This window comes from Cricetulus griseus, chromosome X (genome assembly GCF_003668045.3).
Source record: "Cricetulus griseus strain 17A/GY chromosome X, alternate assembly CriGri-PICRH-1.0, whole genome shotgun sequence".
NCBI lineage: Eukaryota > Metazoa > Chordata > Mammalia > Rodentia > Cricetidae > Cricetulus > Cricetulus griseus.
Genome location: NC_048604.1, coordinates 725199 through 739523, shown reverse-complemented (window position 1 = coordinate 739523; position 14325 = coordinate 725199). Strand labels below are relative to the sequence as shown.

At 40.0% G+C, this 14325-nt stretch overlaps 1 protein-coding gene across 2 annotated transcripts in view; it reads right to left on the bottom strand.

The window, feature by feature from the left end:
- Positions 1-633: 633 nt before the first annotated feature.
- The window catches only part of Mpp1 (membrane palmitoylated protein 1), a 37072-nt gene continuing 23380 nt past the window's right edge, over positions 634-14325 (bottom strand). For both annotated transcript variants that reach the window (XM_027432490.2, XM_027432489.2), the window contains exons 6-12: positions 10560-10756; positions 8399-8505; positions 6447-6527; positions 5402-5482; positions 2756-2958; positions 2435-2509; positions 634-1235 (exon numbers count right to left, since the gene is read on the bottom strand). In XM_027432490.2, the coding sequence (XP_027288291.1) occupies positions 1059-1235; positions 2435-2509; positions 2756-2958; positions 5402-5482; positions 6447-6527; positions 8399-8505; positions 10560-10756 (921 nt within the window). In that variant the 3' untranslated portion in view covers positions 634-1058. The remainder of the gene's footprint in view (positions 1236-2434; positions 2510-2755; positions 2959-5401; positions 5483-6446; positions 6528-8398; positions 8506-10559; positions 10757-14325) is intronic.

Genomic DNA, 14325 nt, shown 5'->3' with positions numbered 1-14325 from the left:
TCTCCTTTTTTGGCTACTTTTAAGTTTCTTAATTCTGTGTCTTACATTGGCATTGGGGCCTATCACCTGCTCTCAAGGGGGGTCATTACAAATCCAGTGTTCTGCAGAACAGAGGGGAAAAGTACGTGTGTTGTGTAGTGTGCCAGCAGGTCAGATGGCCTTGAGAGTGTCAGGGTTAGGGTCGGAAATTGCCAGTTCTGGTGTTGATTGCAGGGAGAAAAGGGTGGCATAGGATGTTACAAATGATTACTCAAATGTGTGCAAGCAGAAATTTTGAGTATTTTGTGGTACAGCAATGGTCTCAGCCTAGGCAGGTATGAAGTGCCCCATCCCACCCCTAGCCCTCAGCTCCTGTTTTTGTAAGATGTGTTATCATTCTAGTGTGACTTAATAGGACACATTAAAGTGCCCACAGTGGCTTCTACCTAGAGAAGACTGTAAACACCAGCCCTTAGAGACCTATAGGGGCAGTGACAGGTTTTTCAGGTACATTGCTGTAAAGAAACTCACCTGCATGTTAAATCCAGAGACGCCATTGTGTTGATGCCATTGCCTGGGAGGTTTAAGAAGATAGCTCATAGCTTTTTAGGGGATTGTGGTGCAGATGGAAATGCAGTTACAAGGCCACAGACATGTTAGCACAGCATAATTTTTATTGCTTTGGAGGGTTTCTCTAGAGCAGTTGTACTTTGCACAGCTATTTGATTTTGGCATTTTATAAAGTTTCAGAGTATACTTATTCCAGAGTAAAGAGACAAGATAGTATAGTTGAAAGTAAAGGAGTTCAAGCATCAGAGGGATGAGGATAGTTGATTTTTCTGTGCAGCAGTTGCATTTGGATAGTACTGCTAATTTTCCAGAGGTCATTTTGAAATCTAGATAGTAGGAAAATTAAACTTAAGCCCTTTAGGAGCCTGAGTGCAGACTTGAATCCTACTGACATACTTAGGACAATTGCAGATAGCTAGGAGTTGAAGCAGCCCTGTTTGGTTTAAGCAAGGAGGATGGCATTCCAAATGCTGGGGAGGGGCTGGAACAGGTTCTCCAATTCTGTAAGCTTAGTAAACCCAGGAGACAGGTACCCACTGTGGTGAACTGCAAGCCTGGTCAAAGGCTTCTTGCAATTTCTTAAGAGTTTCATCAACACCATTATTCACCAAAGAGAGGTCAAAGTAGTGAGCATACTGACTACGGATGGCCTCAGAGTCCTTCTGCAGTTGCTGCAGGGCTTCAGTCTGCAAAGAAGAAAGCCATAGCTGAAACAGCAGCCCAACTCAGCATCCAAGGGAAGGTTTTGAACAGGTATTGGTTCCTTATGTACGATTCCAATTAAGAACACTACATTCTAAAGCAGTGGTTCTCAACCTTCCTAATGCTGTGTGCACTTTAAAACAGTCTTTTATGTTGTGGTGACCTCTAACCATACATATTTACATATGTAAATATTTTTGGAGCTAGGGTTTGCCAAAAATGCTGTGACCCAGAGACCCACTGTACTAAAGGATCCCAAATTAACCCAAGTAATAGGGCCCTTTGAAAGGCCAGCAGCAACCTAGCATAGGCTTCACTAGTATCATCCACTTAGTTTTATCCCTTAGTACATGAAAAAGCCATTTTAACAACTAGTACTAGAGTTGTAATCCCAGGATAAGAACAAAGAGTATTGATAATAGGCTTCTGGCTTCAACAGTCATTTAACTACATAAGTAAAAATGTTTAGAGAAACAAGCCATGGTGGGGGTGGGTATTTGTAACTGTTATCAGTGAAATACTCAAATACAGAATTCTTAAAAGTGGATGATAAGATCAAGCCACTAATCCAATGGAAACATGACTTAGGGACAGCCAGATAATTCATACAAACACAAATGGCTGTTTTGCTTGTGTGGCAGTCCCACTAATTTTCTCTGACTGGCTTTGAACTTTAGCCCAGGCTGGCCTCAAACTCTGGTGCAACTAATTCTAGCTTTGGATTCCTGATTCTCCTTTCACCCATTAAGTGCTGGGACTGTGACTGTCAAACAATCTCTTATAGGAAAACAAAGTGAAATACCACACTTTGAAAATGTTAGCCAAAAAAAATTTTTTTTAAGGTGCGATGAATGACATGCTATAGAGGAAAAGGAAACAGCCATTCTTACAGGCAGGTATCTTTCCCACTGTAGCCATATTGTACCTACTGGTAGATCTATTGCCACCTCTCCTTCATAGCTCCCTCTGCTCTGTGATTAGTTCACATCACCTTAGAATCAAGGTTTACTCAACTGTCCCATCTCAGGCATTAGATCTGACTGGGACAATGACTGGGCCTGACTTGTTTAATATCTCTCGAATGAGTAAAATGTGCATGCCTTTGTCTTCTTGGCTTTGGAGGAAACAGCTGACCATGATCTAGGAGTGAACCTCCACCCACCTTGCATGACCCCTTTCCCACCTGAGTGCCCTGGTCAGTAGGTTCGATGAACACAATGAAAGGTGAAAGCTCAGCTGTTCGAACAGTCTTCAGGGTCTAGGGAAAAAGGAAGAAAAAAGAAACAACCCAACTGTCAAAATGTATTCCTTCTAATAAACATTACCAATCCCCAATACCACTTTGTATTGTTCCCAGTACTACTGTTCTTGCATCAGGCTGAACCCACTAAAAGTTTAGGAAGTAAACCCGAGCTTCCAGGTTTCCAGGAGCTCTGGTTTTCATCACTCCCTTCCCCCATTATATGGCTGAACCCATTGTTCCTGCCTTTGTGTGCCTACCCACCTGGGGCTCAATGTCAAGGATGGCAATCTTGTCCTGCTTATGAATCTGGTGCACTGTTTCAAATTTGGTGCCAAACATGTTGCCCTGATAGCTGCCAAACTCCAAGAACTCATTGGCAGAGATGTTCCTTGTCATTTCCTCTGTTGAGATGAAGTGATACTCCTTTCCATCTTCTTCGCTCTTCCTTGGCGGTCGTGTTGTATCTGTGTACAAGGACTCAAATCCTTGATGAGCTCTTGATCTTTGCCATCTCTTAATGGCTTGGCCCAAAGTGTGTATGGAAACCCTACCCATGTTTGGGGCAGATAATATAGTACAGATGTTCTTCCCATGAACTCCCAAAGGGCTGATGCTAGGAAGTAGTACAGATCAGAAAATCTACCCAGAATATATTTAAATTTCAAGAGACAGGCCCATGTAGAACATTCACGCCATTCTTCCTACATAAAACCAACAAACTCAGGAATAGTGAAACTCAGAAATGACAGCTAAAACTTAATATAGATCTACTTGCTGTGGTAGGGAATTTCTGGAAATCTGTTTCCCTTAAAAATAGTTTATATGTGCATGTATGTTCTGCCCATGGAGACCAGAAGAAAGCATCAGATCTCTGAATCTGGAGGTACAGGTGATTGTGTGCTGCCTAATGTGGATACTGGGAAACAAACTCTGGTCTTTTGCAAGAGCAGCAAGCACTCAAACACAAAGCCATCTCTCCAGCTCTTTTTCTTTTTTATGACATGGAAAGAAGAGCACACTGGCTTGGTTTAAACATTTTGTTAAAATACTGGTTCTGATTATTTCTCAACAGGTAAAAGCACTTGCCACAGAAAGCTTATAACTTGAGTTCAATTCCTGGAACCACATATGGTGGAAAGAAAGCAGACTTTCATAAATTGCCCAACCCCCTACACACACAGACATATAATTCTTTTAAAAGTTAAAATGTTAAGAGTAACATTCTAGTGCAGAGATAAATTGTATATTCCCATCCTCTTTTAATCCTCTGATGAGCCATGTCCTTTACCTTCCTCTCAACTTGCAATTGCATCTCAGGCTCTTTCCATATACATGTATAAATACATATGTACATATATACATACATACATACACACACACACACACACACACACACACACACACACACACACATATATATATATATATATATATATATATATATATATATTGTAGACTTCCCTGGGACATCTGTTTTCTGCTCTACTGGAATGACTCTCACTATGTTCCTATGAGCAACTTTCAATAAATGATCCATATGTAAAAAAGACAAAGAATGAAAACAAATAACATCAGGTTCACATCCTAGTTTTCTAATTTGATTAGCAGTACCCCTTCTGAGAATTATATCTCTTTATTGCTGTGACTGAGCAGGCCTTCCCTAAGCACTATTTTGGTTTAAAAGACATTCTATGAGCACTAGAGGCAGCTTAAATATTAAACAATGTAAAATAGCCACAAGAACTATAGTGTATCCACTATTCAAACTATACTATCTACATAAAAGGACTATAAAATAGTCCTACATAAAAGGACTATAACGTAATCCTCAAACTGAATTAGACAGTAGAGGACCCTGAGAAATCATTTATAAAGCAATATACATAAAATTTAATTCTTAATTTTTTTCTTTTTCAAGACAGGGTTTCTCTGTGTACTAAAACTGTCCTAAAACTCACTTCCTAGACTAGGGTGGCCCTGAACTCAGAGATCCCAATGTGCCACCACACCCAGCCTTAATATTTTTTAAAAAACGATGTTTACTACAAGTACTGTTATATGGAATAAGAGAATAAGAAAAGTTATTTTGTTATCTCAAGCAATTGTAAGTACACTCTGTGATCTCTGTGTGTGTGATATGCCATTATGTGCATACGAAAATTAGAAGACAACCTGTGAGAGTCAGTTCTCCTACCATGTGGGTTCTAGGGATTCAATTCACATTGTCAGTTAGCAATCCTCTCCCCAGCCCCATAAGTACATGTTTATATTTCCAAATTTTTAGGGGTTTTTTTGTGTGTGTGTGTGTTGGTACATATGCTCATGTACAGAGGACAGAGGGCAGCCTTGGGTAACATTCCCTGGGTGCTGTACACCTGTTCCTTTTTTTAAAAGATAGGGTCTTCTCATTGGTTTTGAACACTACAAAGAAGTCTATAGATCTGCTATCTCCACCTCCACGGGATTAACAGTGCATGCCAGCATGCCAGGCTTTTCTTTCTTTTTTTTTTTTAAAGTTTACCTTTATTTTATGTGCATAGATGTTTTGCCTGCATGTATGTCTGTGTGAGAGTCTCAGATCTTGAAGCTATAGACAGCTGTTAGCTGCTGATCTTGAAGTTATAGATAGCTGTTAGCTGCCATGTGGGTGCTGAGAATTGAACCTGGGTCAGTGCTCTTAACCACTGAGTCATCACTCCAGTCCTCCATGCCTGGCTTTTCAATGTGGATTTCAGAGATATTTCCAGGCCCCTAGATTTAAGTTTTCATAATTAAACATCTAAAATAAAACAAGTACAAGACCACATGACATTTCAAAAAATACTGATGCTAAATTCAGTAACATGACATTGCTGCCTGTCCCTTAGGGCATAATGTTCCCCTCCAAGGCACCTGAAAAATACTTACATGGGGCAGGGTACACAAACTTCTCTGGATTCTGTCTGAGCAGAGCATTCTTAATATGGCTGCGACCTACCCCACTGGCTCCTGTGTAAGAATAAAGAAAGGCTTGCATCACTTTTACCCAGAGACATTGGTGGAGACAAGACAGGGAATGGAAGATAGATTTCTATATTCCGGTGCTCAAAGTGGCTAGTAGACAAAAACAGTTTGGTGCTTTACCCAGGCTGCAACTGAGTCCTTAGAGCTGTCAAAGAAGATTTGGGATCACCAAGTAGCTTCAATTCCTTTGTATCCTTAAAGTTAAGACATAGAACATAATTTCTATTTCCATAGAGGAACCAGCTACTGTGCAGTTTTCTGTTTATTTTGTAAGCCATCCAAAAAGGTGGACAAACAGCAAACCTACTCTAAAAAGAATTAGATTCTAAGTAATAGAAAAACTCGTGCCAGGCGTTGGTGGCACACACCTTTAATCCCAGCACTCAGGAGGCAGAGGTAGGCGGATCTCTGTAGGGAGACACCCTAACCCCGCCCAATAGTCCCGGGTCCACCTGGCATCTGTCCGGGACTATTGGGCGGGGCTAGGGTGTTTCCCTACAGATCTCTGTGAGTTCGAGGCCAGCTTGGTCTCCAGAGCGAGTGCCAGGACAGGGTCCAAAGTTACACAGAGAAACCCTGTCTCGAAAAACCAAAAAAAAAAAAAAAAAAAAAACCAAAAAAAAAAAAAAACTTGTAAGATCCACAGAGTTAGTGGTGGCACACACCTTTAATCCCAGTACTCGGGAGGCAGAGGCAGGTGGATTTCTGTGCGTTTGAGACCAGCCTGGTCTATAAGAGCTAGTTCCAGGCCAGCCTCCAAAGCCACCGTATCCCCCCTCTCCCCCCAAAAAACTACAGAGTTCTTTATAAGTACACTACATGAAATATATAAGAGACCACACTTCATTTCTTCCTCACTGCCTTTCCTGAAGAAGGGTGGACACATAACACAGGAATGGAAATAAGGACAGAATTATGCTCTTGAATTAGCAAAACTGTGAAAAGATACCAATCAGCACCAGGGTCTTCCTCTTGAATGCAGGGATCCGGACAACTTCCTCATAGGAAACAACATCCAACTGGTCAAAAACTAAAGACAAAGAAGATCAAACCATATTAATTTCCAGAGGTGGGGTGGAAAAGCACTGGCTGGGGTTAAGGAGCTGACACCTGATATAGGAAGGAGAGGAAGTTGTGCATGGTGGTGCAGACGTGCAATACTAGAACTGAGGCCCTGTCTCCAAAATAGAAAACAAAATATAGGGAGAGAGACCATGGACATGAAATTGGGGGGAGGGAGGTTGTAGGGAGGGATGCTGGATATTTCTATGTGATAAAGAAGTGTGATACATAATAAAGCAAAGCAGAAAGTATCTCCTATGGGAGTTCTGAGGAAAGGATTGACATGAGATCCCTTTTAGATTCTCAATAAACTATCCAAAATGTTAGTTAACAAACAAACTGCAGGGGCTGGAATTTAAGCAGTTGAGACTCAGCCACACCAAACTACAGCTCAACTCCATGCCTCAGTGTCTGTTATGAAAAAAAAATCAAAACAAATCCAAACTCAATGAGGAATGAAGAATGCTTTGCTAATTGGATATGATAGCACAATGGCTGCAGAAGCTAGAGGTGATGATAACAAATTGAAAAACAATGTAAGAGCAGGCTCTTTCTGTATTATAGATGGAAATGCTCCATTTAGTCCTTGGTTTGATTTTCCCAGCATCCACCATCTGAACACTTCACATGGCTCTGTAGGCCAGTCTTTAGGATTCTGAATATATATATATACTCTATGCTCTCCTCTGTATCCCTCTGACCTGGCCTTTTCAGTCTGTTGCAGTCTTAGTAATATAATGGTTCTCTCTATCTCCAATATAGATTCCAGCTTTCTAGAACATGGAATTTGGCTGTCTCATAGGCACTTACAGTTCAATAATATCAGTACCATCACTGTAGTTCTTCAAACATCCCTTATTTTAGGGAACAGAACCAATATTGACCCAACTACTCAAGATGGAAAAGGGGCTCTTAGGCAAACACTGTTCTGCTCCTTCAAAGATGCCCAGGCCATGGTGACTTCAGGTACTTTGATTTCTTCATGCACTTGTCACTGTCTCGAATGCTCCCAACAAGATGGAAACATTGAATAAATGGAAGATTAGCATTCATTTATTATCAGCAAACCACTTGAACTCACTTATGATAGTGGAAATACATATTTAGCCCTCCATATTCATGAGCCCTGTATCATAAGATTCAATCAATCACAAATTGAAATACTTTAAAAATTTTGCTTCTATATTGAACATGAACAGAATTTTTCTTATCATTATTCCCTAAATAATATTATACCATATTAGAAAATCAAAATTTTCTTTTGAGTCAGGGTCTCACTATGTAGTTATGCCTTGCCTAGAACTTGCTAAGTAGGTCAGACTGGACTTGAACTCAGAGGTATGCCTGCCTCTGCCTCCTTATTGCTGACATTAAAGGTGTATGCCTATCACACCCAGCCTACCTATCAAAATGATTTAAAAATGCACATAAGGATATACATAAGTCATATACAAATTCTACACCATTATGTTTAAGAGTGTTGAGCAAAAGTGGATGTTGACAACCATGGGGTACTGGAACCAGTCCTCTGTAGATACTGAAGCTGGTGATAAACAGAATAAAGGTAACTGTGGAAAAAAGTCTGGAAGACTTGTTCAGTTGGTTACCTGAGGAGTGAGATGATGAGTAAGAGTAGACAGACCACTAGTCTTGTCTCTCTGATTGCAGTGAGTTTATGAAGATGAAATGACTAAGGGAAAATCAAAAGAAATGGCATACATTTTTATACACTATACATTCCACTGCATACTGCATTCTCACCTCTTTCCTTCTGGTTAAAGGGGTAGAGAAACACTAATGCTACTGGAACCTTGGAGGAAGGGGACACAAAAAACTTACTTGAACTGTGCTTAGCCAGATACTTGTCTTTATACTTCTTCTTCTTCCCAAAGGGACTACAGCTTGGAGCTTCACTTGGAGCAGACTGAGCCACACTTGCCACTCTCCTGTGAGGAACAGATGACCAAAGCTCAGTAGGTCTTCAGTGTAAAAACTTGTGACAGACTAGGCTACCTCCTTTCTTTTCTTTAGTAAGTTTTGAGACTGACCTACTTCCTTGACTCTGTAATATTCTTCAGGCACAGATGCCCTTACCCACTTTCCTCCCTTTCTTCTCTGCAGTTTTATGTGGTCACCCAGGCACCTGACAGTGGAAATGTTTGCAGGAGGAGAATATTCTTAGTGCACTAGTGGACTATTCTTCCACCTTTGAGTTGAGACCTGGAAAATCAGGCTGACAGTCACACTTTACCATAAGAAATATATTATCAACAACTCTGATTTATAAATAAAGCACAAGTATGAACATATAACTGCATACATGACTAATAGTTTCAGTAACAATACCATCTATTACTGTGTAATCTATACTGATGTTTCTAGGCATCATCTTTTATTTTGAGATAGGGTCTAGGTAGCACTGGTGGCACTGAACCTTTCTTTTTTTTCTTTTGGTTTTTCGAGACAGGGTTTCTCTGTGTAGCTTTGGAGCCTATCCTGGCACTTGCTCTGGAGACCAGGCTGGCCTCAAACCCGAGTGCTGGGATTAAAGGCGTGCGCCATCAAAGCCCGGCTGGCACTGAACCTTTCTCAGCCTTCTGAGACTCTGAATGAATTACAGGCCTGAGCTATGTGATACCTGACCCTCACTTTACAAAAATAGTTGTTACAGTCTACTAAATTGATTCATGCCTCATTAATAAGTCATGAGCCTCAGTTTCACCTCGTGCTCTCCCGAGTCTTTCTCAGCTTTCTACCTTTCCTGATCTTCCAATGCTCTTCACCAGGTGTTAGCTCTGGAAATGGCCCAGAAGACACAGACAGCATGCTCAAAGCTTTGACCAATTATCTTCAAGGTATTTTTCCTCTGTTGCTCTAATGTTAAACATTTATTTCCACAAAACACATCATCATTGGAAACGGGATCAACCAGAACTCTGGCTTAAAACTAAAGGTCGATATGCATGTTTTCAGGGCTGACCATTTGGTATTGGATAGACAACTGAGTAGGTTGCACTCATGTATTTAGGACTGTATGTATGCATGTATGTATGTATGTATGTATGTATGAACAGTTAGTGATAAAAGAGGCCAAGGATTTCAAAGATTATAAAGAGGGATATATGAGAGGTTTGGAGGAAAGAAAGGAAAGGGAGAAATGATGCAATTATATTATAATCTCAAAAAAGAAATAATTAGGTATGGTATAGGAACTAACACTATTTGAGGTTGTGATGTTATTTTAAATAGGCAGAAGGTCAACAGTTGATATGGATTTTTTAATGGTCATGTGGGGCAATCTTGTACTAAGTGAGCAATCTGACTGGAAGACAAGAATCTGCACAAAGGACATATACTTAAAATGTGACTGTTTTTAGAAATTTTCTTTTTCTTTTTTTAAAGTCTTATTTTATTTATTATGTATACAGTGTTTTGCCTGCATGTCTGCCTGCATGCCAGATCTCACTATAGAGTAATGTGCCACCCTGTGGTTGCTGGGAATTGAACTCAGGACCTCTGGAAGACCACCCAGTGTTTTTAACCACTAAGCCATCTCTCCAGCCCCAGAAGCTTTTTTTTTTTCAAGACAGGGTTTCTCTGTGGCTTTGGAACCTGTCCTGGAACTTGCTCTGGAGACCAGGCTGGCTTCAAACTGACAGAGATCCGCCTGCCTCTACCTCCCCGAGTGCTGGGATTAAAGGCATGCGCCACCACCAGCCAGCCAGAAGCTTTCTTAAAATCATCGTGATGAGTGGCTGAAGGGGTGCAGGAAGCAGGGGGAAGGTTCTGTAACTGAGCCCTGTAACTGCTAAGAGAGCATTTGAGGAAACAGGCCTTAAAATGAACTGTATCAACTCCTGTGGACCCCTCCTCATCCATTATATAAAGGAAACTAGGACATATGTTTAGGGAATATAGAAAATATACACAAAACAGCAGATTTTTGAAGCTAAGAAATTAGTTACTGCAGGGGCTTTCCACCAGCACAAATGTGGCTTACCATTCCTGAAGCTCAGGAGAAGGGATCAATCCTGCAGACTCCTTGGAGGAGCCTTCCACCCGGCCCTGCCACCAATTGCTGTCATCTTTGTTGATGATCTGGATAATGTCTCCAGTAACAAACTTCAGTCCTGCCTCTTTGCAAGGGATAAGATTGTCCTTTTTGGGATCATAGTCAAACTGTGCTCTCATGAACATCTGTAAAAGAAGGCAAAGAGGACCTCAGGGAAAACACCAGTGCTAGAGCATGTACGTACATAAAAAGTCCCGCTGTAAGGAAATGGGAAATGAGCAAGAGTGAGGCAAGAATGATAAAGGACGACCCAGACATGTACAGCTGGAATGTTCAAGTATTCCTAACTACTTACTGTTGTGTTAAAAGAGGAATCAAAACTGATCCTTTTAATAAAGTATTTCCCATGAAATGCCTTTCTGGTTCAACATGTTTCCAGCTATTGAATCTGAGTTGTCCATCTCAGAGCACACAGCTGCTACCATCCATCTGAAATGGATCTGTTTCCTTGATAAGATACTCTTATGAATATGATAAAGTTGATAAACCTTTCTCTAGAGGACGGTCTATCAATATAAATGTGCCACCATCTTCAAATGTTTACATTCTTTGCCCCCACCTTGATTACTATGCATTTATCTTATATAAAATAGAGCTGCTAATAATGATTATGTGGATAAGCATGTGTATCAAAGCATTATTTATAAGAGTGAAGTATTGGAAACAATTTAATTTCCTAAGACATTCTTCTTTTTTCTTGTTTTTTTTCCAAGACATGGTTTTTCTGTGTAGCTTTGGAGCCTGTCCAGGCACTGGTTCTGTAGACCAGGCTGGCCTTGAACTCATACAGATGGCCAGCTGGCCGAGAGATGGGATTAAAGGTGTGTGCCACCACTGCCGGCGAGACATTCTTACTTAAGTATCTGCTGAGTATAATATATATTTTGTAACACAAAAAACCAACTTGTAGAAGAATATCTAATGTCCTTGGCAATCCTGCTGACATATATACAATAAGAACATTATTAAACAAAATAATACATAGAACGGTCAAAATTTAAAAGAGAAACATTTATCATAGAAAAAATGACTACAAGAAATTATACTAGAATTTAACACTGATTTTCTTGGTTAGTTTTTTTTTTTTTTTTGGTTTTTCGAGAGAGGGTTTCTCTGTGGCTTTGGAGGCTGTCCTGGAACTAGCTCTTATAGACCAGGCTGGTCTTGAACTCACAGAGATCCACCTTCCTCTGCCTCCCGAGTGCTGGGATTAAAGGCGTGCGCCACCAACGCCAGGCTTCTTGGTTAGTTTTTATCATCAACTTGATACAACCTAGAGTCATCTGGGAAGAAGGAACCTCAATTGAAGAATAGCTTCAGAGTGGCCTGTGGTCATGTCTGTTATAAGTTGTCTTGACTGATGACTGATATAGGAGGACCCAGCACACTATGGGCAGCATCATAATTAGGCAAGAGGGCTTGGGTTGTGTAAGAAAGCTAGCAGAGAGCAAAAAGAGAGCAAGCCAATAAGTGGTATTCCTCCATGTTCCAGCCTCAGATTCCTGCTTTGAGTTCCTACCCAGCTTCCCTCAAGGATACATTATAATCTGGAAGTGTAAGCTGAAATAAATCCTTTCCTCCCAAGTTGCTTTAAGTCAGAATATTTTATTACAGTAACAGAAAGCAAACTTGAACACTGATTATCTGTGGTAATAGTATTAAGGAGCATAAATATAGCTCAAACAAATGAGGAAAAATAATGAGGAGCAGAAAGAATTTAATTAGAAAACAACAAACCAAAAAGGGACAACTGGTTCTTTGAAAAGATGAATTAAATTAATAAAACAAAGGTTGCTGGACAGTGGTGGTGCACACCTTTAATCCCAGTACTCTGGAGGCAGAGGCAGGTGGATCTCTCTGAGTTTGAGCCCAGCCTGGTCTACAGAGTGAGTTCCAGGAAATGCTCCAAAGCTACAGAGAAACTGTCTTGAAAAAACAAAAAACAACAACAAAACAACAAAAGTTATAATTTACTAGTGAAAAAGCTAGGTATGGTGGCCCACTCCTTTAATTTCAGTAGGCAGTCTCTGTGAGTTCAAGGCCAGCTTGGTCTACAAAGTGAATTCAAGAACAGCCCAGAGCTACATAGTAAGATCCTGTTTCCAAAAATAAAAAACAATTTACTAGTAAAGAGCCTAAAGATATTTAAAAGATTTTAATAGGATTTTGTGATAAATAGGCATGATTGCCCATGTCTGTTATCCCAGAAGACAGGGGCACATAGGTGAGAATCTCAGAAACTTGCTGGCCATTCAGCCTAACTGAAATGTCGAGCTTCAGGTTCAATGAGAGACCCTATCTCAAGGGAATAAGACATTGAGTGGCAAAGCAGGATGGATACCCAGTGTCCTCCACTGTCCTTGAGAGTACAAACAACTCCACACCACACACATGTGCATATATATGTAATATATATATATATATATAATATATATATATATATATATATATATATATACACTCAAAGTGTCATGAACAATTTCACACCAATACATTTGACAAGACTTGATGGTTCTTCTCTGGTCAGAGTTTGAAACAGTTTTAAAAATAGGTTATGCTCACCCAAATACAAATAGCAGAGAATTCTAGAGCTTCCAAATTCATAACCATAATACCCAAATCTAACAAGAATCTTCCAGTTTCTCTGAAGATCAGGGATATAAAAATCCAAAATGAAATAGTAAATCAAATACAGCAATTTATCATAAGGATATGAAGTCACAATCAAACAGGATCTAGTTCAGCAACACAAAAGTTTGGAGAACATAAAACATAAAAGAATGAAGAAAAATCACATGATCTTATCACTAGGTGCACACAAAGATAAAATTCAACACCCAACCAATATTAAAATTTTAATAAATGTGGAACAGAAGGGAGCTCCTTGAATCTAATGAATACCTTCAAAAACCTTATAGCTTGGGGCTGGAGGGATGGTTCAGATGGCAAGTACTGCTCTTCCAGAGGAGTTGAGTGTGACTCCCAGCATCTGTATAAGGTGGCTTACAACCAGCTCCAGGGGAATCCTGATACCTCTGGCCTCTGTGAGCACCTGCACTCATATGCACATGCACACAGACACATAGTTAAAATAATAAAAATAATTAAAAACTCCTACAGCCAACATACTTTCAATGAAATATTAAATATTTCTTTTCTATACTGAGAAATAGAGAAGGATTCTCTATTGAGATTTTGTGAGGGTGTCTCCTTTCCCCCAAACAATATGGACATTTAATGCAGGGGTAAATAAATACACCAACTATACAGAATATGCCTACATATGACTTAAGTGATGGTGCATATAATATGAACAGGATGTCTACTTCAATTAATAGTATTTAGTCCACTGATATCCATATGGGAAAACTGAACCCTTTCTTCCTACTTTATAATATCCTACACAAAAATCAATTTCATTCTACATGGGTTTAGAAGAAAAATGTAGAATAGTATCCTTTTGACCTTGTAGTAAGCAAAAAGAAAATTAAACATAAAGTGCTAATTGTATAAGGGGAAAAGCTAGTAATTTTGATTTCATTAAGAATCTTTAGTCAACTGGGCATTGGTGGCGCACACCTTTAATCCCAGCACTCGGGAGGCAGAGGCAGGCAGATCTCTGTGAGTTCGAGGCCAGCCTGGTCTCCAGAGCGAGTGCCAGGATAGGCTCCAAAGCTACACAGAGAAACCCTGT